Genomic DNA, 24649 nt, shown 5'->3' with positions numbered 1-24649 from the left:
GGGTGGAAATATTGCTTATCGGTTATCGATTTCTTGACCGGATCTTACAATTAGTCATTAGTCGTAATATTTTGACATAATTCGTACTGTAGTTAATCTACTTGCCCAAACCAGCACGTTATTGACACAATTGGTCAAAACCAAGGGCTGCGACAGAATGCATGGCGTTTTTTGTTTACACTTTATTACATCTTGAATGTAAATAATAAAAGTGGTGGCTTCAGGTAGCTCATTGCGTCGGATAATTGGCAGCGCCTCATAGGTAAATCCCCACCTTAATTCCAGCGAATAATGCAATTATACAGTACTCCGCCCCCCGTACTGGAAAAAATCCATCCATCCATTGTTACGGTGTGGAAAAAGGTGTTTCATACTGATCGATCCACTAATAACTAAATGCTAGCTACATACCACACCAGGCAAGGCTGAGTATTCCTTTAGTGCAACTTGGCGAATTTATGCCTGGACGATAATGACATGCACATGCTTTTATATTGCCACTTGTTTATATTATTGCTTTCATTTCATCCATGTTTAATTTAATTCCGAGCCATACATTCTCGCACCGCGACTGGTTTTAAGCACGCTGTAAATAATGCATACATAGTACACCGCGAATATACGGTGGTAGTGCATATAGAATTCTCCATGTAATTGCGTGCCACTGTAATAATAATGTGTCCATCCAGCACTACTGCCAGTCTCCTCACTATGTGATTATCATTTAATGAAACTGATGGCCAGGGACGAAAAAGTAAGTTGTTCGCTTAGTTTTTGCACATCATTTGCTCACATTATTATCATCATCTTGCCATTACATTGGCGCATATATTTGCAAAAAGCAGAAGAGCTATAGAGCTCGAGGATAACTGACTGCGAGTGAGTTGGCGAATGCATATAGTGAGCAAGCTTACATATAATCGGTGGGTTGCTGAATTGGTGAATGTCTTATTACGTTGCAATATGTATTGTACGCACTCAACATGTGGAGCAAGCTAACCTCATAACCTTGCCAATTCTCAATCCCATGCTTGTTACACGGACGGAGCCCATTATAAATATAGTGTAACTAGTGTCGACGAGATGCTCCACCTAAACTGTATTCAGCAGATACATGGATACTACATACGCTAACCAACTTCTCCAACCAGTTATACTTGTCGTCGTGACGTTAAATAAGTACAAATAAGCATAAGACAAAAACTTGCAGAATCAGCCGATTTTTTGGTTTTCGTAAATACTTTACATCTCTGACCGAGCTCTAGTTTCGCGTTTCGTACAGAATGCATATCTAGCATGCACTTATCTGGAGAAGGGGTAATTAATGCAGTTAGTGCAGCACTTATCGTGCTTACTCCTAGTAACCAATTGTGAGTAGTTTACGTGGTCTACAAATTGGGGGTGTCCCGCACTGAAAATCATTAGGATATGCCAGAACCCCCAGCCTCTCATGAGAGGAGATGACACGAGGAGCAGCCAGCAACTGATTGTTACCTGCAAATCTTATCACGTGCGTATCTCCAATCTCCATCCAGCTCCAATTATCACCACACCGGTGTCAACACACTGCATTTGCACATACGTACGGACTGCTCGAAGGAGATAACAAACAATTAAAGCCGTATTTACTATCGGAGCGTTCAAGATTTGACATTTCATGTCATCCAGCCATACTCCTGTCTCTTCAATGGGCAGCAATTATACTTAAAAAGATAAATTCAACTGGATATCCCAGTGAGTGAAATGTTTGCAGAAAAGTAATATGTACGTTTGCGCTGGAAGTATTATTTATGAAGCAAATATTACTTACTGTATTCATCTACATACTTACATATTTACCTGCATAATGAATATGTACTAGTAATCAACCATCAAAACACACTCCAACCTGGTACAAAATTTTACACAACGTTCAATTACAATTCTCATGCTGTGAGTTTCTTGGATATTTTGTATTAAGGGGACTATTAGTACTTTGAACGTGAAAGTGAGTGAAAGGACTCGTGTTGAACAAGACGAAACTGCACAAAGGGAAAAGTTTCACAGGTAAAGTGAAGTTCGCAACAACAAAATGTACGAATGAATACGGCCGAAAAGTTGGAGCATGAAAGGCTGCGAAATATTGTAAGAAATTGCATTACGAAGAATATTCAAACTGCTCAACGACCAGCAGCAGAGCCGCAAAGGATTCAAAGAGAAAATTGTTGTTTGTCAGCCAAGCCACCATAGTACATACTTCTGCTAATGGCTCCTTTCTCTGATCCTGTCCATCAAGCAGACCACCAGCCTTGAGAAAGTTCGCTCATTATTGCGAATAAACAAACTTGCCAAAAAACACCCCAATCTCGAATACTTCTACCTGCCTTCGATTCACTGCTGCCACTCAATCCGTTTACTTGTCCCTAGCATTTCTTCATCCAACGCAAGTGTAACAATGTCGAGATATTTCGATATGAATGATTATTCCTGCTAAATTGACACATTAAGATCAAGGAATCCATGCCAGTCTCTCACCTCACTCGGCAGAAGCAGCAAGCACCCGTCGACGAGTGTTCCTTATAAAATTGTAAAACAAGTGTGTTCTTCTCTTGTTCTCTCCTCTGCTACATTCACGTCTGCATTTGCACTACGACTTTCCCACCTTGAGCTGACATTGCCATTCAACTAGCCCGAGATACAACTCTCTCCTTTTCGGAGTGGCCAAGAAAATCCGAGAAAAAACGGGGGAAATCGGAGAAAGCGGATGTTGAGCATGTGGCCTTCTTCTCGTCCATGCCAGTGAATGCATGCTCGGGTTCTAGTTGCCTCTCAAGTGTCCAACCCACGACGCCACATGTGCTCCTCCGGTCGCCTGTTGGATACATGACCAGTTTCAAATCTAGCTCAACAAAATAAATTGGCGACGACCACAGTGTGTGAGACTGAATCTGTGAATTTCGTGGGCCGCCAATAAGAGTGCGTGACCGAGTGGGATTAGTATTACGAGAGGTTGTTTGAGGACAAGTCCAGTTGTGGCGTCCAAAATGAAGAGGATGAAGGCCGAGAAGGGTCAGCACCACCACCACCATCCGCCAGTGCCCCTGCTGCAACTGCCCCACCCGCACCACTCCCTCCCTCATGAGGATGGACGGCACTGCTCTTCCCACAACTGCTCCTCTTGTGACCCCATGGGCAGCAAGCAACGCAGCCCGTCGGCGTCCATGACCTCAGTCATTGTGGAAAACTTTAGCTCCTTGGCCGTCAACCCACCTCCCAGCCACTCACATCCCCACATGGCCGGCAGTCACAATGGTACGGCAAATCTCGTTTTGATTCATACCTATGATCTCAACGCTGTAGGTTCATCTCATGAAACTGTTGCATTTGTACCATTGTCAATAGAATTGTCATTCTGTATTCACCCTAGGATTTCGGTTCATTGTATTAAATTATGTATGTAGAATGGATCAATTAGTTAACAAAAACGACTCAAACTCGATACCGTGCTAAAATTTTTAAGCTTGCAGTAAAGATAACACAAAATGCATGCACCAATTCCAGATGTATAAAAAATTTTGGGGAATTCTATCTATTTAAAAAAGAGAAAATAAACCAGTTTTTAACATAGCATAGTTATTCTTATTCGTATGCACTCCGATTAAGTTGATGTATATACATACATATACGTATGTCCAAATAGGTCGTAGTGAGGCATTCTCTAGTGCAACGTGAGCTTGCTAATTTTTCATGGTCGTTTTTTTAGACGCACCGAAGCTGCAAGACTTCATATATTTTTTCCCCGACTGGAAATTAATTGTGGGCTGACTGATGCGAGCTAATTTCCACCACCATCTCGAATTTGAGAAATAATTCTCGCAATCCCACTCAAATGATGATTTGCACAATACCGTTTGTTTAGAAACTGCCATCACCACTTTTAATGAATCCGCACATTTTTATTGTGCATGTTTATAATTCCAGCAGTCAGCCCATCCTACTCACTAATTCTAAGCATCTCTGTTTTAATTAGGGGTACGTTTTCTGATTCATCATGGATTATTTTACATTCCATCGACTGAAAACCAAACAATTTACAATTGGTACGCTGTTTTGCTTAGTTATAGCTGCAGTTAGTTGTTTTGCATTGTCATCGATATGGTCTGTCTGTGAGATGAGATCGTCTGTTAGAAATATACGTATAGATAACAATAGTGAAAAGAACAATACAATTGTCCGCGTGCTGTTGAGATCCTGTTACCATTCTCCAACCTGCATTTCTCCAGTTGAATGATAAATAGGTTACGGTGCTTGAATCCGCCTACGAAAATTTACAATTTACAAAATAATTGCTTGAAACATTATTCGAACTGGTAAACAAGTCTAAAAACCATACGCCAATTAGCTGGCGTATGTATCTCTGCAACGAGGTAAGAAGAGAAAATAAGGTACAGCTAAAAACCGATCACCTCGTGCTGCTGAGAAAGATGGCTGGAGACATTATTTTCTGCAAATCCATTTTTCAACTCGCATGATGTATTACTTATTTGATGATTCTATGTACTGGAGATTCATGATACGGTGTAGCTGCTACACCGTATCATGAATCTACACTGTAGCATTAGATATGAAAAATATTTCAAATTGAGAGTGGATCGCATAGATACTGTTCTTCTGACCAGCTTTGGTTTCTCATTCCCCCAAGAATTTTGAAAATTACAGTCATAATATAGAGGCACGAGTTTAATAATAAAGTGCTAATTGTGTGAGCGTCGCATATTTATTATCGAGATATATTGCTTATCCTTGGTTTGATTTGATGAAATCTGACAAAATCACGAGGTCAAATCGTGTCTCCCACACGAACAAATGTTGACACACACAGTCAACAGTGGGAAAGGGATCAACCAACCGAAAGTTTTCTCTTGTTTTTAGCCCAGATTCGTACTTATCTAGAGATACTTTCTATGTGCACAATTTTCATGATGCATGTTCAGCACACCGTACGTTTTTACTGGATATGTACTTTTACTTCTACCGCGGTATGTGCTATTGAATTCCAAAATATAAACTTTCTCTGAGAGGGAATCTCTAAAAAAAAGTTGGTTGCCTCCATCCATCCATCCGCATGGGACAGGGGGGCATAATTTATTTAAGCCTGAAAACGCGAAGGTCCCGATCTCGAATCTCTGTGGTTAGGCTAGGTTAGGCGCCCACGGTGTCAAAAGCACAAATTCTTGCGCAACCTTGTTACGAACAGAAATAGACTCTAATTCAATAGTGAAAATATTTATTTCAGTTCAACAACGAGTCGAGGAGCGTATTCTCAGAATGAAAGCATAAAAAAACATCTTTCATAATGATTGAGTTTTTAACGGATCTCATCTCACTCAACCCACACGTTTGACTTTCCTCTAATAATTCTGTAAATAGGGGACGTCGTGGGTACAATTTAGCAATTTAGTTCTCAAGTGTAAGTTTGCTCGTATTGGTTCATTATCTCACAATTTATTTCGTAATGACGTGCCGACAACAAGAGCACCAAGTTAAATAAATAAATAAATAGAATCAATAATCTCCGTACCCAGATATTTAGGGCCAGTAATGCAGAATCACAACAGCTACATGAATATTATATTGCATGAGAAATATGATTAGCCTCTCTCTCTCTCCTGTGTTGCCCTCCTGATCTCATTTTTTATGTCAAGTCAGAGATCACTTGGAAATCAGCATCCGTCCTCGTGATTTGTCATGCTCCATCGAATCTTTGTCGTTAATGAAAATGTCATTTCTTGTAATTTTATGATTGATTCTACGAGTTTGTAATTGAGAGAGGCAGATGGGAAAAATGAAGAAAAGTTGTCATCACCATTGGTTGGTTGGCTTCCCTGGCTCAGTCAACTTTGAGACTGGAATTGTAAGTTGGAAAGCAATTTGGAATCTAATTTGAAGCAGTTTTAACATGTTGACAACAAACCAAGTCAATGTTTGTTTGCAGGGAACATAATAAACACGAATTATTAATAGCCCCATATAAATTTCGACTTGGAAAGACGACAAACGTGTCTGTCGGTGGATGCATGAAGTAAAATGCTAATCCCACAATGCACAAATTGTACTCATTAAAAGACATGCTATGTGAAGTGCAGATAAATATCCATAAGATTTGCAAAGGTTGCCTAATAAATTTTCCCATTCATTCTATTCATGATGCGGCCAAGCATGATGTGACAATATCCATGTACTTATCTATCTTCTTGTCGTAGGAGGGCTGGAAACTTATTGATGCAACTCTATCCCGATAAATAGACGCAACCCAGATATGTGTGCAATACAATCGTTTAGCGTCATAATAATTTATGAAAAGAGTAAAAGACCGTCCATCCATCCATCCGTCTCCTCAGATCGGGCGAGTGCTGTTGTAGGGAGGCGAGTGAGATATGTAGTAGTCAGTAGTGAAAGGAGTGAATGCATAATTAATAGGATTTGGCAGACTCTACACAAACTATACAAACTGGAAATAGAAGTGCCAAACATTGGGGTCCAAAGTCCGGTTGTTCGCCGGCTCAAAAATACTCGACCTTCAGGCCATCGAATCATCAGCCAGTGTTGATTTGTAAATTGTATCTCCTACGAGTATGAAAACGAACAACCTGTTCGTGACCCCACCAAATGCTTGGAATCGTACGACCTCCGAAATGTGCACAACTCTTGTTCTCCGTTTGTACCCAAGCACATATTACAGAGGAGCATTTTTGCCACGATTAATTGACACCGTTTCTATTATGGCGCGAACCCCATGAATCATAAAGTATCAAATAGTATTGCTTTTCGGCAAGTACGAAGACTTCGCGTTGGTGATCAAACCAACCTCAACAGCAAAATGCAAGCCACACATATGTCTCTCTCCTCTAACCACGGCAAATTCATTGCAATTTAAATACCCGTATCTTTGCAATAGATTACATGCCAGCTAACTAGTGTCTTCTGGAAATTTGCAATGTCCAATCTTTTTTATTTATTGTTGATTTTGCAAATTTTTGGCATGACTTTTCGAAAAAGTTTTTCGATCAGTATTCACATTGTACGTGGAATGGAATTTTGCGATCTGGCAAGCATGCAACTCGTGAGGAGCGTATCATCATTTCATCATCACGGCTGGATGTCAGTTATGTGGACTGAAGGAGGAAAGGAGACTCGTGGGTAACCCACAAACCGTTCGTTGGCAGCAATCGAATCTGGTCGCGAGAGAAGGGTGACAGATTCAAAATAGGCATCTCAAAAATTTGTTGCACGCCACTCCTCTGGTGGAGCGTGTGGTTGGCACCATTTGTTTTCTGCCCATGTGCATCATTATGAAATACACGTCGAGAACTGTGCAAAAGTCTCGAGTTATTTTATTACGCGTTTTGAAGCGGTTGGTCGGCAGTGAATAAGTAGTCGAAGAGCTATTTAATTTGATGCGATTGCGGCCCCAATTCCACCAACACTTGCCAACTTATGGTTGACGTTGGACACGATTAGAATATTTGGATCGCTCGGGTTTTTAGTTTTGGTTTCTGGGTTTCTTTCTTATCAAAGTGGTATCACATGTCACATTCAATGCAGCTGTTTATTTCTTATTTACGCCCAAATTAAAAAAAAACTTGAACTATACCGAGCTGTACGTATGTAAATAAATGCTAAATTACTCCTCGTGGCGTCATCTGAAACAAAAATGGTCTTTGATTGCGAATAGTAATAGTCTCCTCCTAGCTTTACCAACACGTTCGTTATCCCACATTAACTTTAGTGCACCAGGAAAACACTTTGGAAATGCAACGATGGTATTCTTCCTGCTGCGGCTTAAATGACCCTTTTATCATGCATTGCTTATCATTATCGTTCTTAATTGAATCCGGCTGTTTTGTGCAATTCGTTCGTGTGCTCGCTCGTTGTGTTTTCATAAGGATTGGTTTATTAGTTTTAAAAGTCAAGACATTTGTATTCGGTTCTGACAGATCACTTAAGAATTAATGTGAGAGAATAAAATGCTAATTAAAAGAAACCGAGGTTCTGCACCCGAGCAAACTATAAATAAAATTGCAGCACACTTTCGTCCTGCATGCAATCCACAATTTTCGCAAGAAAGCGCATGGTTCTTAATGCTCTGCATACATATTCTGTGGATGAAAGTAGATGCGAATTGCATAATGAGCAAACGAATTCCAAGCTGCACTTGTCATTTGATGTTTTTCGAATTGAAGAAAGTGGACTTTGTTCAGTGGGTTGGTGGGTCGTCGTAGGTGTGTCCTGTACTTGCAACAGTAGTAAATATTGGTTATTTTGGCACATGCGACAAAAACTTTGAACTCTGCGTTTCGAACTAGACAAACCTGAAACAATTGACGTAATGAAAACGGTGTTGGCTTCCTGTGGTGGATGGTGATCTTTGCACATATTGCAATCCCATTTCCACACTTGCTAAATCCATAGTTTATATTTTCGCCGAACCCTCTCTCCTTCATTCATTCACGATCTCGAGGTCGCTCCAGAAGGTGCAACTCGTCACGCACCTTTGTCAATTCAAGTCTCGTTTCCACGCTCATTTACTGACAATTCGTTTTGTTAGTTCGACCTTATCCCGATACGCAAATAAATACTTCATACGCAGAACAAGGGTTGAGCATGTGTTGATTTCAGTTGCAATGTGCTAAGTTACTTTGTGTACACATATTTACATCATCAATGCACATGAAAGCCTCTGAATTGATCTTGGTCTGTCCATTCGAAGTGGGAGGTTGTCACAATGTTGGTAAGTGTGTCAAATGCATTCTTCATGAAACCAAAAGGGTCACACACTCCATTTCAAAACCAAAGGCACGGTAAAGCACATTGATGAGATTTGTTGTATTTTGTGGCTTGCATAGGAATTGCAAGGTGTGTGAATAAATGACAATTTGTCGCATCTTCGAGCAAAACTTTTCATTCTAAAAGTTCCAAAGTTATCAGAATCAATCAATTTTTCGATCTCAGAGTGAATGCGAGAGGACTGGAATGATGTAGTGCGTAATTTATGAAGAAGATATATACGTGGTTGAGATTCCCGACGATTAAAAAAACCTACGGTGTAAAGTGTTGATTTAGCCTGTGCCATCTAATTTTTTGTCAGATGATCGTCAAAAATGTTTCCATGATTTATAGCATGTAAAATTTCAGTTTTAGGCCTTTTAAGATGGCCTTATAGATTTGTCAGGATGTCTGTCTGTCCGTCCGTCTGTCTGTACGCACGATAACACTCTTTAAACACAAGCTATCGACTTGAAATTTTGTACACTTGATCTTAGGGTCAAAAGTAAGGATGAGTTCGGAGATGGGCATGATCGGTCAAGTGGTTGGCCGTGGGGGTCTTTTCCACCCAAATGTGTTGCCAGTATCTACCAGGATGGCATTAATGCCATCTTAAAAGGCCCGCAAAGTTGCTTGGAGTAGGTTTTTTACCTATTAAAAAACCAACATGGGTCATGCTGCTCGTAAAAGTATTCCTAAGTTTGACCTCATATTCTTAAGTCTGAGGTGCCTTGATACTGAATTTAAGCTTTCTTCAACCAATTTCAAACAGTAGAGTGGGCCCCCGATTGTGTCCACCTTTTTGACTTCCACCGGTCTATCGCTTGACTGATTTTGCTCATTTTCGAACTCCTCATTTGCCCTATACTATGTACATGTAAAATTTTAAGTTGATAGAGTGAGTTTAGCGAGAGTTAGTTATCGACTGGCAGTCGGACATGATGGTTCCATAAGCCCTGACTCGGGCTAAAAACGCAGATTACTTGCATATGCCTTTCATTCACAAAAGTCACGATGAATGTCGAATCAATTTATATGCACGAATGTGTGAACTTAATTCATAAGGTGCGGTTGGTGTACATGCCGTCTTGTCAATTCGACCATTCATGGGGACCATGAGTACAAAAGCTGATCTGAAGGGCCGGTGGTGGTGCCCTGTAATAAATAAGTGGTTCTTCATTGCTGTCGATAGTCTGCTGCTCAGAAAATGCTCAAGATTAGCGTCGTATCTTATCATCTCCCTCCATTATCAGTCACTCTTCCATTTCTTGACTACGCACACTACACTCTTGTCTTGTGTGCGGGCCTGTGTGGCCAAGATGATATGAAACAAGAGTGATCTGGTAACTGCATCCATATTTATAATTTCATTTATTTTAGACGACGCACAACCACTCTTACAATTTCCCAACTCTCCATCCAAGCAAGCAAGCGTATGCTTACATATGTCGTTATCGCGCCATTGTTACTACTCCAACCAACTATACTTTACTCCATATCCAACGTATGAAATGAGGATTATGCATTTTTGCTTTGTTGTCCATTTGTTTACAGTCATGTTTGAGCTTAGTAATCGAAATGTAAATAATGCACAAAAGGTTCTGTTAGGAACAATTCCTAAGCATTTCTGATTTTATGGGATTAGAAAAGGGAGCACTCGTTCTATGTGACTCACCCAAAAAGGGACTTGTAAATTCCCTAAATTGATAAGTTCATGGTTAGAACTTAACTCAATGTTCATTTTAGTATGCGATGTGTGCATATGTATCCGGTAGCTCTTTGCAATTCGATACAACCATATAATCATCCCTCCACCACCATGCAAACTGAAACGGGTGCATGATAACGCAGAAGGGTCAGGACACGGAATATTTTTGAAACTCCTATGTCGCTCAATAACTTGCAAACTCAAAAATCTGTATAAATCTTAAAAAATAGTATTGTTGGTAAGTAGTTTAATTATGCAAATTAGCATGGAATTAAAGGCCAGTCGTTGCATTTATATATGTACGTGAGATTATCTCTCTTCATCCCGTTTAGTGTTTGCCGTGAAAAAAACACCTGCAACAAATTATATTTTCTGCAGGCATAAGATCTTGCAGTACAAGAAATGCCAAAAAGGTGCAAGAAATCAGACACTGCGACCGTTTACGATAATTGTATACACGATATGGCCCAATCTCTTCTGCCGGCGTTTACATGTTGAATAGTGGTTATATTTAAGCCCAGTGATGCCACTCTCATTCGCCTGGCCAACATTTAACCACTCTCGACTTCTTTTAAGAAGAGTCAACTCGTCCTTAACTATAGTTGACTGTCACTCATGCCATGCTGCTGGAGGTTAAGTAATGTGATGATGATGCTATATACATTAAAATTCCATCTCTTTTCGGGGGTTGGCTGGCTACTTATTATTCTTGGTGGTTATTCCGTGGTGGTTTGGGAGTCGTTCAGCTTATGAGAAGCATATCGCACGTATTAGAGTCTCCCACCAAATGAGGCTCTCTTGGTGTCAACCACTCTGTTGTGGAGTCACCCAAAATAAAGGAAGGAAAGGGCAACAAGTGTTCGTCTTCTTCTTCCAGTTCTTCCTGTCAAGAAGTGCTCCATATTCCCTTCGCTAAATAAATGGGTTCCAAGAGTCAAAAAGGAGCAACAATATCTAAGTCTCATACCACCGAAACTGCACTAGTCCTTCACCAAGAGTCGGGAGAAGCACACGTCAAGAGCCCCGTTGAAGGACAGTGGTGGTGACCCTTGTCTCACGTGCATCATGGCTCCAGTGTCACTCGGCAAACGAAGTCCGCGATCTCGAAAAAGCCCTCCCTCCTCCTCCTCAGAAGGTAATCCTAATCCTGTTCAATTGTCTCCACATAATTCGCACACCTCGACGCTAAGCTGTGTGGGAGGGTTGTGCTGAATGCAACAATTAATCTAGCAAAAATTTTTGCCCACCAATTTAAGTTACTTGATTAGACGACCGTGAACTCTTTTGGTTCCAGACAAAGCATTCAGATGCTGATGCAGCACTACAAAAAATATTACCTACTCCGCCACGATTAGCATATATACAACTCCCTATTTAATTTGAGTTTAAATTGACTAGTAATAAGGTTCTCTTGAGAGATTTGCAATTGTGTGGTGGCTAAAAATAAGAGGAGGATATCTAATCTTAAATGAAATTCGTGTAGATGTTAATGTGTAATGATCCACTTGAGACTTTTGGTATTACTTGTTCTCATCACCTCGAAATTGATCGATATGATTTTCTTGGCATTATTACGCAATGCTGCCAATTATACATCCTCCTCCTTCTTCTTCTCTCTCGAACTTATGCTGCCATAAAATTGCTCCCCTGTTTATGTTGTGCTTGTTCAGTGGTTGGGAAGAAGGGTGAGATTGCGGATCTGGCAAGGTTGCAAAATTTTAATGGCCATAAAATTCAGATAAAGATTTGTCTATGATGGATCTCGGTTGGTTAGTTATAGTTAGTTATAGCTGGTTAGTTTGGTTGGTTGGTGAACTCTTCTTCTTATTGCAGTACTAAATAACTATCTGTTGAGAAGTTGCGTAATGAAATGATTTTTTTGCACTTGAGAGATGCACAAACTTCTTTACAACCTGTTACTTCTCAGTACATGCATTTCATCTTATTAGGTTTCCATGCTGGCTTTGCCCTACCAAATCCTAATCTGCACTAAATTTCGCGAAACGAGCTGAGAAATATGGATTTGCTCATTATCATTCATTACATGGTGTCATGCTCTTAAAACGAAACGACTTTCCCATCCAGTGGGTGAAATTGCACCGTGGTATAACAGGCGGCAACTCCGCCACGTCGGTGTCAGTCCATCTCGGTGATCACTGGAAGAATCACTCGAGACTCTCTCGTGGTCAACTTGTTGGCAGTTTTCATCGTGGATTGAGGTAGGCCGTGTTGTGGGGAATGCCGGTTATAACAAACTAATAACTGCTCCTACATATTCTGCCCCGTCAGCCTTCTTGGTTGTTCTTGTGGTCGAATTGTTCCTCTGACTTTGAGAAGAGTGAAGTCAAAGTCAAGGTCTCATCTTTTTGTTTCCTTACTTTTTGCTCCTAAATAGGTTTGCGTGCAATAAAACTTTTACGCTGATGAGAAGCACCACCACCACCAGCAAAACCTGGTTCTTCACCGTGACTGAGTCATGAATGATAGTGAAAAGTGAGCAACGCGAAATGATCATCACATTGTAGCACACAAGTAGTTTTTTGTACTTGGAGAAAGCTCAATCAAACTTTTTTGTGTTGGAGAAAGTGTGTGGTTTCTCTAAAACTGTGTTTGTTGAGACAACCGTGAAAGCTAAGCCTGATTTATTATTTGACTCGAGCTCTGTTACAATCGTCCGGATGTTGTACGACAGCTACGAACTCTTTGAATTCTTCAAAGGTAAATTGGAAAGTAAGTCATCACCACTCTGTGCCATGAATTGATGATAAAATTAACCAGACCAATCAGGCGCAATTTAAGTAAAACCCAGCATGAAAGACGAGATGACTTGCTCGATTTTTATTCTACAGCCTCTTGTGTATTATGCATGTACTTATTAATTCTTTGATAGTGCAAACTCAGCGAGCTGACTGCTTGTGAAACGCATTGGTATTATTTATTAATGTCCGTTTGCAAGTCGATGGAATGAATTGAAGCGTAACGTATTGATTTATTATAGAGTCATGAATGGATTTTGACGTGTAAATCGAAATGTAAATACGTGGACAGTGGATCATTCGAGGGGGTGAACAGTGATCATTCGATCGACGCGATAGAAGAGTTGAGATGATGAATCAGATAAAAGGTCGCAGTACCAATGTTGTTGTGCAACTGTAGTTTCGTATAATATTTACTTCTCACTCCTCGCTCCCTCCTCTCTGGACATGAATTTCTTCCCAAAAAATCTGGCACAACAAAAAACCCCTTGCTTCGAGCAGTGTCTGCCATTCCCAGAATAAACTATTTGCAAAGAGTGATATAGGTATTTCCCCTGTATTTAGCCATATCGCATCTCTTTTACTTAATGCCTGGAGCCTCATGTGACGACGTAGCCTACGTGGTCATTTCTTGGTGGATGTAATTTACGAGAAATGCCCAGCTCCAGTGTCCCTTAATGGAAGGAGGTTACAATGTTTGTTTGTCGAAATGAAATAGGCTGGACATTTACTCGTTGGATGAGGCTTATCTAAAACATTTAAACATTTTGTTTCGATTGAGATGGATTCCTCGCAATCCATGCAGTTGTAAATCGTTATTTTGACAGCGAGATAATCTTTTAATTGTTTGAAGCTGTTTTGATTGCGAGAGGAGATATGAGAGCTATTTACAACTTTTAAAAGCAGGGCTTGGTCATTCGTCGAAAAACATTTTTGAGACTGGTCTGAAGAGCGTCATCCCCACCAATGCATACTCCATTTCGATCCCTTGCCTACTTTTGCCTAATGGATTGTCATTCAGTCTTTCGATCGTATATTTTATTTATGTATGCGAACAAACACTTGAACCAATAAAATGTTGCAACTGGTACTTGTGCTTGTGTCCATGGAAGAGAAATACTTACAAGATCTCTCATATATGGCTTGTGTCATAAAATCCGTCTCCTGCTCCGTCCCTCTGAAAAAATGCTTCACACACACTGCTAAAACCTGTATGGTGTTGATAATAGTACAAAATTATCAGCAATAACTAACGCTTCGGTTGCAATGCAGTGCACATTAAGTGGTTTAACGCAGAGATAATTGTGTGCTATCCAGCACTCTTTATTTCTGTGGGGAATAATGCATCCGATCCCATCATCATCATCATCGCAATATTCGCTATCCATATCACCACTACTCATCAACGTTTATCAATACTTTAATAATAATGTGTCCGATTTTTGCGAATGCGATCGAGTAAATTGATATCACTATCATGCATCCAACCGGTGTGAGGAGCTGGTCTGGTGTAAATACACACATTGCCAAAATGTTGACACGACATGGTTTTGGAACAACTTGTTCAGTCTATATTTACTTGTTTAGATTGTGAAGTCAATATTTTAGAAGGCGGAGGGCTATTCGACTCGATAATGATGGAGCATCGTTTCACGTTCAAAGTTCAGTACACATAGTGCATGTGATACAAGTAGTGAGTGACATTGCTAACACGCAATGGTGTACAAATATTTTTAAAATCACGCCAATTATAATTGAAATTACATGTATAGCATTTAATTCCCAGGACTGAAAAAATTCAGTGAGCTCTGTAATTGCGCATCACATGAAAAACTAGAGGAATGTTCAAAAAGTTAAAATTTTACAGAGCTGGTAAACAGACTCCATTGTGTGTCATTGACTAACTTATGCATAGGAATATAGCGTGCAAATAATAACCGGTGTGAAATTGCAGGCGTGTCGGAGGTGGGGAGCAGCATGGGACCCTCCATCGACCATGGCGACAGTCAGAGCCCCACCCATCAAAATGGTTCCTCCTGCACGTCGCCCAACGGTAGCAGCGTCTCCCCGAACGGTCACGGCGGCCCTCTGCTCGGCATGTCCAACCAGTTCTGTGCCATTTGCGCCGACAGAGCCACTGGCAAACACTACGGAGCGTCCTCCTGCGATGGGTGCAAAGGTTTCTTCAGAAGAAGTAGGTCTCGCAGCAATGCAAACTCTTCACTGATCAATTTATGATATCAACCTATGGAAGCGTTACGTGTTTGCATGTTTGTTTGTAGGTGTCCGAAAGAATCATATCTACACTTGCCGGTTCAACCGGAACTGCGTGGTGGACAAGGACAAACGGAACCAGTGTCGGTACTGCCGCCTACGAAAGTGCTTCAAGGCGGGCATGAAGAAGGAAGCCGTACAAAATGAGAGGGACAGGATTAGCTGTCGACGCCCTAGTTTCGAAGACAGCCCCGTCTCCTCAACCACCGCGCTCACCGTGTCCAGTCTGATTCAAGCCGATGTTCTCTCACGACAATCAGCAAACAACGTTGAGGTAAGTCTCAAAATGGATGGCAAAAATTTACACTATTTTGAAACTCTTCTCTGGCAAAATAGTCTTGCAATTTTCCTCGTTAGGAAAATTACTCTTACATACATGCATACCTATCGCGTGCAAGTTTTTAGATTAATTTTGCGGTTTTTTTTTGGTAGGGATAATATTTACTCAGTCAATTCGTAATTGTATTTAACCTTCCGCTGATTTCTCGCAGAATTAGAATTTTACTCCACTAATAAACAGTACTTTTGATTTCTGAGAATTTCTAAACCTTAATTCCCATCACTGGATTTTCTGAATAATGACACATATTATGTAGAGAGTTGTTGGTTTAGCCCGTTTAGCCCAGTTTGTAAAGGATATTTTAAGATAAAGTTTAGTTGGACCAAGTGTGATGAAATTGATACTCAAATTTCTCCATGTCTTCATGATTACATGATTGAAGTCAATTTGATTTAATGTGCTTCTTATCTTATACTTGCATTCGGTTACCCCGTGATCCATATCGGCTTACACATAAAGGACAACCAGCACTATAACATGCAACACCTTCAGTTTCACTAAACTCCTTCCAACACGACTCTTATCAGGCAGGGAAAGTAATTAAACACAATCATATGGCATTTATGAGACCAATTTCTCAAGTTCAAAGATGAGAATCTGTGACACTCGACACGAATTTAATAGAGCCTCGATAAGGAGTGACAAAGTGCATAAATGATACACTTTGTCACACGCTGCCATTCCAAGAAAACTTAGTATTTTCAAAAACCATGTTATCAATCGTCGTATCTTCGTGGTAGGTTCACGTGTCTCTCAGTATTCAACGGTCAAAGTCTGCTGCACTTTGCGTTGTTTTGAGGTGATCAGGTCCGAGGATATTAAAGTGCGAAAAATCTAGTAATGAGTTATTAGGTACGTATGCAAATACGAGTGATCACTCAATGTGACTGTTGCTGAGTGTGTGGCATAAATGTAGTCTTACAGTAGATAGATAGCAAATTAATTTACATGGAGGTGTCTACATATATTTACGATAAATTTAATGTATATATTAATTATGTCTGTAAATGCAGCAAGCCCCACCGAGTGACTTGAACTGCATCAGGTCGAAAAAGGTTGCCACAGTCATTGACATCTGCGATTCCATGAAGATGCAACTCCTCGTCCTTGTCGAGGTAAAAACACAACGATTTGTCGACTCCGTTAGAAAAATGGCTTAAATCGCAATTTCAAATCTCAATACTTTCCAGTGGGCCAAGTACATTCCGAGCTTCTGTGATTTACGCTTAGATGACCAAGTAAGTGTTGCATGCACCAGGAGATGTTTTATCTGTCTGCAATATTTGCAAGTTTCTGAGATCAATTTGTTTGTTCATAAATTCAGGTGGCCCTACTGCGAGCGCATGCGGGGGAGCACTTACTGATGGGAGTGGCTCGCCGATCAATGCATTTGAAAGACTACCTTTTGTTAGGGAACGACTTTGTGCTACCCCGACAAGCTGCAGGTTAATTTATTTAAAATTCCAAGTGCATCTATTTAATAATGAATACACGAATAGTATGCGATTCTGACGTTTTAAATTTTCAGATTTTAGCCTCGTCAGTTGTCGCGTCACAGATGAGCTTGTGAAGCCCTTCAGAGAAATAAATATTGACGACACAGAGTTTGCTTGTCTAAAAGCCATCGTTTTCTTCGACCCCAACGCAAAGGGGCTCGGAGATCCTCACAGGATCAAAACCTTGCGGCTGCAGATTCAGCTGCTGCTGGAAGACTACATCAGTGACCGACAATATGACTCCAGGTATTTGGTGCAAAGGAATGATTACTAAGATTATGAACCATTTAGCCTTTATCTTATCCTTTACATTGTTCCCCAGGGGTCGATTTGGAGAACTATTGCTAACATTGCCATCACTTCAGGTAATTGAAGCTCATTTCTTTTATACAATAGTAACATCGAAGGGACACCAAGAAATACGTACATAGTATTTAATATGCATTAATATTGCTCTATTGTTTCAGTCCATCAGCTGGCAAATGATTGAACAAATTCAGTTTGCCAAACTATTTGGAATTACCAGAATTGATAATTTACTCCAAGAAATGCTCCTCGGAGGTATGCAAACCTAAATATATTACTACGCACATGCATATTTACTCTCATGTGAGTTCCAACTTTTGATGGTTTATCTTGGGGTGTGTGTTCAGAGCGAGAAGGTACAAATGGTGACGGGGGGACGAATGGGAATGGGACGATGAGTGACCCTGAGAACCAGCAGAATCTGGCACCCCCGGCCCTTCCCCCCTCGAGCAGCTCCAACTCTGGTCTCATGACACTTTCGGACGAGGACTCGATCGACCCTTCCTACGTGGTCAGTCCCACCTCTGCAGCCTCACATCTTGCCATGGGATTCAAACAGGAACCTCTGCTAGAACCTGATCCCAGATTTGCTTAAAAACTTAACCATCCTTCCGTGACAATCCTACATTAAAGTTGGAATTAACTTAATTATGGCTATATTTTAATAACAATAATGCATTTTTTAATGCGACGGCCAGCTTCTCTCTCATATAATCATACTTTGTGAATACGTAGTTACTTAATTAGTCGTAATAAGTAGTTTTGTAGACTAAGTATATGTAGAAACTACATTTTAGCCAACTTGACTTCTTTTTTGTTGTAACATTTTACGTAGAGATTTCTAATGTAACAGATTTTATTATCACAAATTACCTATTTTTTGATGAGAGTTTTAAATTTTGGCAAACACGTTGTGCTGTAGAAGAAGAAGAAGACTGTTGTTTGTGTGCGGTGAAAGTTTCATAATAACTTTTACTATAATATAACAGTGCAAAATTAGAGTTAACTCATTAAAAAGATTATAAGTATTTAGGAGTTGGGGGCAGCTTAACTATAGTGGGGCCTAGTATTCCTTTTACTTAAACTTCTCATGCCAGTACGCCATAGGTTTACACGGTTCAAAAATCTACCGTATGTATACTAATTGTACTTGAAAGACGATGTTTAAAGATACATAAGTAATTTGATCAACATTCTGTGACATTTTGCAACGTCATCCAGCAACAGCGTTCCAACAAGTACACACACATCTATTCTTATTCAAGACGTTCGTCAAAATTGGTCCGTCGTGTAACTCCTAACAGCGGTGCTTCTTGCTCTTCGTACATATTATCAAAGAAACCTGGAAATGTTATTTATTTTATTCAGTCTGGAATTAAATGTGATGATGTGTGATGATGAGTGAAATGAGAGTAAGTGGCTGCATAAATGCCAACCACACAAAAAATTTAAGACTGCTAAAATTGCTGTACATTTAACCTAAACACATATATACATGATAAATTTATACATAGTTAGTTATGAATTAATAAGTTAAAGTTTTCTCACTTTTCTGTTATTTCAAAAGTCAATATACACGAGCACACATGCCGAGGAGTCAAATGGCTTTATAAAATTACTTATTTTTCAACACTTTGGTCTGTACAAAAGAACGTTCGAGCACATTTTATTCGGGACAAGAATTACGAATGGATTCATTTCTTATGAATGTGCGTGTGAGTATGAGAACAATTTGGAATAAGGGACTGTGCAGAAAGCATACTGGATTGGGGGGGGGGGGTCAAAGTACATACCCGATGTTAATTATAACGTGGGGTATGGTCACACCAAGCGGTGGGGGCCAAAATTCCCCGAAAATCCATCACATGCTTTATGTAATTGTGAGTAACAGTGTCTTCTGAGTGATTGACTGACTGAATGTGATGGCCCAAGTGAACATTTTCGAATTATTACTGACCAAAATGATATCGTGCAATTATGGTGATGTATTATATAGTGATGTGCATTTGCATCGTCTGACTGAATGAATTGTGAATCACCAAGAGATCAACCAAGCATTTTTCTAAAACAAATTATTATGGCTTCGTCAACCATAAATATAACCAATAATTGTACATAACGTTATTTTACTATGTTGTCGAATTGTGTAGATGTAGTATGTTTTGGAAGAGTGGACTTGTCTACAAAAAACTCGTGTCATTAAATTCATGTCTAAATCTGGCAACAACAATCAAACTAATGCCTCCAAGATATTTTTATAACTCGTGCAATGATTTTTAATAGCTGATTACATAGACTTGTTGGTGTTGTAGTGCTTTCAAATTCTCAAAATAACAGAGTCTCGATAATTTGTGCTCTACATAGATAATCAATTTCAAATATACGATATGAACTTAATTTGGTCAAATTGCTTGTCAGGTGGCAACTGGTGAGAGCTGTTGGCTAGCAGTAGACAACGAGGAGGCAGATAGCGACTGACATTATTGTAGAAAAACTACTACAGTAGAAAACAAAAAATAAATTGTATTTCTTATTTGAAAACGAGTCTTCTCGTCTGAAGCTGCTAAAATTAACCATATTTTATTATCACACCATATTGTCCAGCACCACGCCATGCTGTGTGCAAGTTTCATATTTACAATGTAACCAGCATTGTTGACTTATTGTTTCATTGGCCTCTCTCAAATATGACCAGCTTGTGTTTCGGTGGAGGCAAAATGAAGCCCGACCGAGGTCCAATGTGTGGCACGGGTTCATCAGGACTCAGCTCGAACCTGAAATGCTGGAGGAGCCGGGTAAGGAAGAGAAAAAACTCGATCATGGCCAAACTTTCTCCAATGCACGTCCTTTTTCCAATGAAAAAGGGAATCAGCCTCTCGTCCCTCTTAAATTTCCCATCCGACGAAAGGAATCTCTCAGGTCGGAAGTTGTTTGGGTCCACCCAGTATTCTTCGTCCTTGAACACGTGGTACAAGTTGGCCAGAAAAAGTGTCCCTTTCGGAAAACTGTAGCCCTCAAATTCAATGTCCTCCAGACTCTTATGCAGCAATCCGAAGGGAACCATGGTGGAGAATCGCATGACTTCCGCCATCGTAGACTCCATGTATGGCATTCTAAAAATCGTCTCAATTACCAAACTAGTTCCCCACTAGTTATTTACCTGTACAATGCGCATACCTTCCACGATCCTCAATACTTGGGATGCGTGACCGTCCAATTTCGGCGTCGATTTCGCGGTGCACTTTGGCCTGCTTATCCGGCCACATGGAGAGATACAGGAGGGCCCAGCCAAGCGATGAACTCATCGTATCTGAGCCAGCAAAGAAGAGGTCGATCAAAGTGTAGTGCAAATTCTTCACTGGATATAAATATTCTCATTTAAGGGTTCTATTGGATATTAAGGTGAGCAAAGGAGGATGCAATCCTGTGACTTACTGCCCACATCTTTGTAAAACATTGAACTCTCGTCCGTCGTGGCATAAATTTTGGACATTGCCTGATCAATAAAATCTCTCTCATTGCCAGGATCGTAGGATTTTACATGTTTCTGAACAATGTCAGTAGCCAGTTCCTCCGGGGCTCCGAAATATTTGAGTGCTTTTGCGTATCCGGAATAGTTTGGGATGAGTTTCGCTAGCCAGGGCAAGAAAGTCGCTATTCCTACAATGTTCTGATCTGATAATCCCCTTCACAAATAGGACCATTATGTATTAGTACACAGGCATTTCTATGCATTAAGTTATGCAAACCACTTACTCCGAGAGTACATCTGCAACTTTCTTCTTCGTTGGGTCTTCGATGTCATATTTTTCACTGGTCATGAGGAACCAGAGTGCATTTATGACTGCCACTTCGATCAGTGGTTTCAAATACATTGGCTTGTGCAGGTTTTTCCTGGTCCCCGGAAGAAAAACAAGGGATCGAGACATCGCTGTAGTGGCATCACACTGCACTCTCACAGATTTTAGTACATGCGTCTTACCTTATAAAATTGATGGTTTGCGAGACTTCTTCCTGAATGGATCCTTCCATCGAGCGTTTCCCAAATCCGGAATCCCTCAAGCAGCGTAGCAGAAATTTCCGTACTTCCCTCCAATCTTCTCCCTCCAGCAGTCCCAGTCCTGAATAAAAGATATCCACAAAAATTTGATAAGTACTATCGCACTCGACCCAGTATTTATTTAGTACATATCAATCAAACATTACCAAATACTCCCCGTTTCTCAAACAGGGGCAAATGAGCTCTGCCAGTGGTGGTTTCCAATTTATATAGCTCCTTCATTTTCTGATAGTCGTTAATAAAGACTACACTGTGAGAGGACAGAACGCGAACGGAATTATGCACACATATTTAGATGTTGCTGAATTTAATTATTTTGCGATATATAATAATTGAATTTACGGAAATTGTCCAAGCTTGAGGGTAAAAATTGGTCCCCATTTCTTGGACAGTTGGGCCACAGTCTTGCAAGGAATGGTCCCCAGGAATGGTAGATAACCAAAGAGAGGGATCCCTCTTGGCCCTGCATGTGTTTGATATTGACGATGTGGTTTCAAAATACACCGAAAAATGGTTATATGAATTACCGGGAGGGAGCTTCGCAGGATTTCGCCATGATTTCAGACTGCATATTAAGCAATAAGTAGTGCCGAAGAATGCGATGAAAACGAATATGATAAATTCGAAATACATTTTTTTTCTTGAGCTCTGAATGTTTGACCACCACACTGAACACTGAAACAGCTAATTTTCTCATGGCTGCTCCGTCGTCCGTCCGGGATCATGAATGATATCACTCCTGTTTGTTTATGTGCTTCTCATTGCACACACTACCTCGAAATGGAGGTTACTCATTGTCCTCGCCACTTAGCATGTGAAATTAATACTTTTAAAGTGTGAATATATTTGGTCTATTACTTACAAACAACATAAATATTGCTCCATACCACTTTGCATAGAATTGTGGAATTAGCAAAAATTAAAAACTATGCGCAAGAATAATGCAACTCCTAAAAAACAACCATTGTTACATATCTGCACCATAGTTGGAAATGTATTTTTTTATTTTGCTAAACTGATTCTGCTGTCACTGCAAAAAATTTACTTCACACATCAAAATTTTTCGAGTATGGATTTATTTTTTGGAATGGGTGTGAATTACGCTGCTGTGTCAAGTCCCCCGTTGTTTTACAGCTCGCCGATGCTGCTGACCGCCTCGGTCTGGTCGCGCACCCCTCCCACGTCTCCACTCGAGTGGGATTTCAGGAATCATCGGTGGTGGCAACGGGGGTGGAGCAGGCACTTTGTTCTTAATTCTCATCTCGCTAAGTCTGGCGTGTCTCTTAGTTTGCATAAATTCAGTGCTAACTCCTTTCTGTGCAGAAATGCTGTCTGGTAATCTAGGAGGTTTGTTTTCTCTCCGAAAAATGGACTTGGCCGGGGGTGGGGATCGTATTGTAATAACAGCTAAATTTGAAGGCATTTGCGTCAATTTGGATGGTTTGATAGGATTTCTGTTTGACAGGGATTTTGTATTTTTCTGCAGTTTTAGCAAGTTTGTGTTTATTCCCAGTTTCCTCTGCGTATCCAACTTTACTAGGAAATCGTCCCCTTTGGTGGCAATGAGTTCACGGATCTTCTCTTCCCATCTTTCCTTGATTGCTCGGACAGGTTGAAGATGGTCGTCATCAATGAAAGTCTGGTCCTCATCCCTTCTGACGGATCTCTTTGGGAAAGCAGAGTTGATCAGTTGGAGTGGATTAGTTGGACTTGAATACTGCTGTTGCTCCTCGGTTTGCAGCCCAACTTCCTTTTGTGTCGTATCACGAACATGATGGCGAGACTTTTGAAACTGAACGATACCTTTCTCTGGCACCACGGCCTCATCATTATCAGCGATTCCTTCCGACTCTTGGTCGCTGTTGTAGTGAGAATCTGGATAATCGACGTCTTCCATGGCGGCCTACAGCATGCATTAGTTACTTATTTAGCGGGATACTTTTGTCAAGATGCTACTCTATGAACTCGTTACCCGATTTTCGAAATAGCTCAAAACCCCATCAAAGTCAAACTCGTCTCTGGATTGCTGTCGGGATATGAATGACGTCGGAGTGTCTGCAGAGCGACGGAATGATCGCTGAATCGCAATTTCAAACTCTGAGCGGGTTAAGCGCAGTGGGTGTTGAGTCCCAATGCCAAAGTGGATCGCCAAGTTTGTAATCTGGCATGAAAGTAAAGACGGGTGGTGTAGGGCAGGGAGCATTATGTGGGATTGGATGCCATATCGGTAGTACCTGTTCCAATGTTATGTAGTAGTGGTAGGTGGGGTCTGCATATTCTAAAAGCTTCTCTGCTTCCCATTGCGTGATGGGGCACTTCCGAAGGTCCATGTACGTTTTCAACTCACTGCAGTTCAGGTAACCCTCCGTCGCCGTATTTGCCCTGGAAAGAGTGCGTCCATTTTGTGAGGAAACTAAATAAGACAAGCCAAGAAACCAGTGGTGGAGGAACCTTTGAAAACAACGGCGAATATTTTCAAACTCTGAATCTGGGAGTGATCTAGCGACACAAATTCCAGGAGGACGCATTCCCGCCTGAACCGAATCGAAGGAACGCGGGCGTTGTTGGCGTCGAGGGGGACTGTCACATGGCATTTGCGATGAAAAGTTGGAACTATATCGCATAGCGTTTGTACGCAGCTGAGTGCTCAAGCTGGGCAAATCCATTAACCAAATTGGTCAGATTCAACTGGCTACACATACAAACAAAGGACGCCTGACTGACGATGAAGTCATACAAAAATTTCTTGGGAAGACAAACTCTCGAAGCATATAAAATCAATCTGTTTTCGAGTATTCTATACTGAATTTAGAACAGCATGATTCGTTGAGTTATGGCGTTGAGCTCCAAAATGTCGTGCACCACCACATCGTATTAAGAACGGTTTTCGATACACAAGACAAG

The 24649-nt window shown here is 40.6% G+C and overlaps 3 protein-coding genes across 11 annotated transcripts; 1 reads left to right on the top strand and 2 right to left on the bottom strand.

The window, feature by feature from the left end:
- Window positions 1-1044: 1044 nt before the first annotated feature.
- Window positions 1045-20230, top strand: LOC110842364 (hepatocyte nuclear factor 4-gamma). 7 transcript variants are annotated; one of them, XM_035853567.1, is made up of 11 exons: window positions 1045-3291; window positions 15224-15463; window positions 15552-15817; window positions 16897-16998; window positions 17074-17121; window positions 17208-17328; window positions 17412-17625; window positions 17702-17744; window positions 17847-17940; window positions 18033-18196; window positions 20104-20230. In XM_035853567.1, the coding sequence occupies exons 1-11, from the start codon at window positions 3024-3026 to the stop codon at window positions 20161-20163; spliced, it is 1620 nt and encodes a 539-aa protein (XP_035709460.1). In that variant the 5' UTR covers window positions 1045-3023; the 3' UTR covers window positions 20164-20230. The 7 variants fall into 7 exon arrangements, with proteins under 7 accessions (XP_035709460.1, XP_021943789.1, XP_035709462.1 ...); XM_022088100.2 differs by lacking the exon at window positions 1045-3291 and adding exons at window positions 14529-14962; window positions 15056-15141 and having other exon boundaries at window positions 18033-20229; XM_022088097.2 differs by having other exon boundaries at window positions 1054-3291; window positions 18033-20229.
- LOC110842366 (cytochrome P450 2L1) lies at window positions 20212-22470 on the bottom strand. Of its 2 annotated transcripts, none has more exons than XM_035853587.1 (8): window positions 22273-22470; window positions 22088-22208; window positions 21892-21995; window positions 21668-21806; window positions 21442-21579; window positions 21121-21371; window positions 20863-20995; window positions 20212-20798 (listed from the first exon to the last, which is right to left on the bottom strand). In XM_035853587.1, the coding sequence occupies exons 1-8, from the start codon at window positions 22376-22378 to the stop codon at window positions 20354-20356; spliced, it is 1437 nt and encodes a 478-aa protein (XP_035709480.1). In that variant the 5' UTR covers window positions 22379-22470; the 3' UTR covers window positions 20212-20353. The 2 variants fall into 2 exon arrangements, with proteins under 2 accessions (XP_035709480.1, XP_021943793.1); XM_022088101.2 differs by having other exon boundaries at window positions 20863-21043; window positions 22273-22467.
- A 266-nt stretch (window positions 22471-22736) lies between these two features.
- LOC118433833 lies at window positions 22737-24580 on the bottom strand. Of its 2 annotated transcripts, XM_035846146.1 has the most exons (4): window positions 24197-24580; window positions 23980-24127; window positions 23718-23906; window positions 22737-23648 (listed from the first exon to the last, which is right to left on the bottom strand). In XM_035846146.1, exons 1-4 carry the CDS (start codon window positions 24409-24411, stop codon window positions 22857-22859), a joined length of 1344 nt encoding a protein of 447 aa, XP_035702039.1. In that variant the 5' UTR covers window positions 24412-24580; the 3' UTR covers window positions 22737-22856. The 2 variants fall into 2 exon arrangements, with proteins under 2 accessions (XP_035702039.1, XP_035702038.1); XM_035846145.1 differs by having other exon boundaries at window positions 23980-24580.
- Between the last annotated feature and the right edge of the window lie 69 nt (window positions 24581-24649).

Source organism: Folsomia candida, unplaced genomic scaffold, assembly GCF_002217175.1.
Source record: "Folsomia candida strain VU population unplaced genomic scaffold, ASM221717v1 Fcan01_Sc001, whole genome shotgun sequence".
Classification (NCBI taxonomy): domain Eukaryota; kingdom Metazoa; phylum Arthropoda; class Collembola; order Entomobryomorpha; family Isotomidae; genus Folsomia; species Folsomia candida.
The sequence above is the reverse complement of the archived record's forward strand: the minus strand, read 5'-3'. Positions and strand labels throughout refer to the sequence as shown.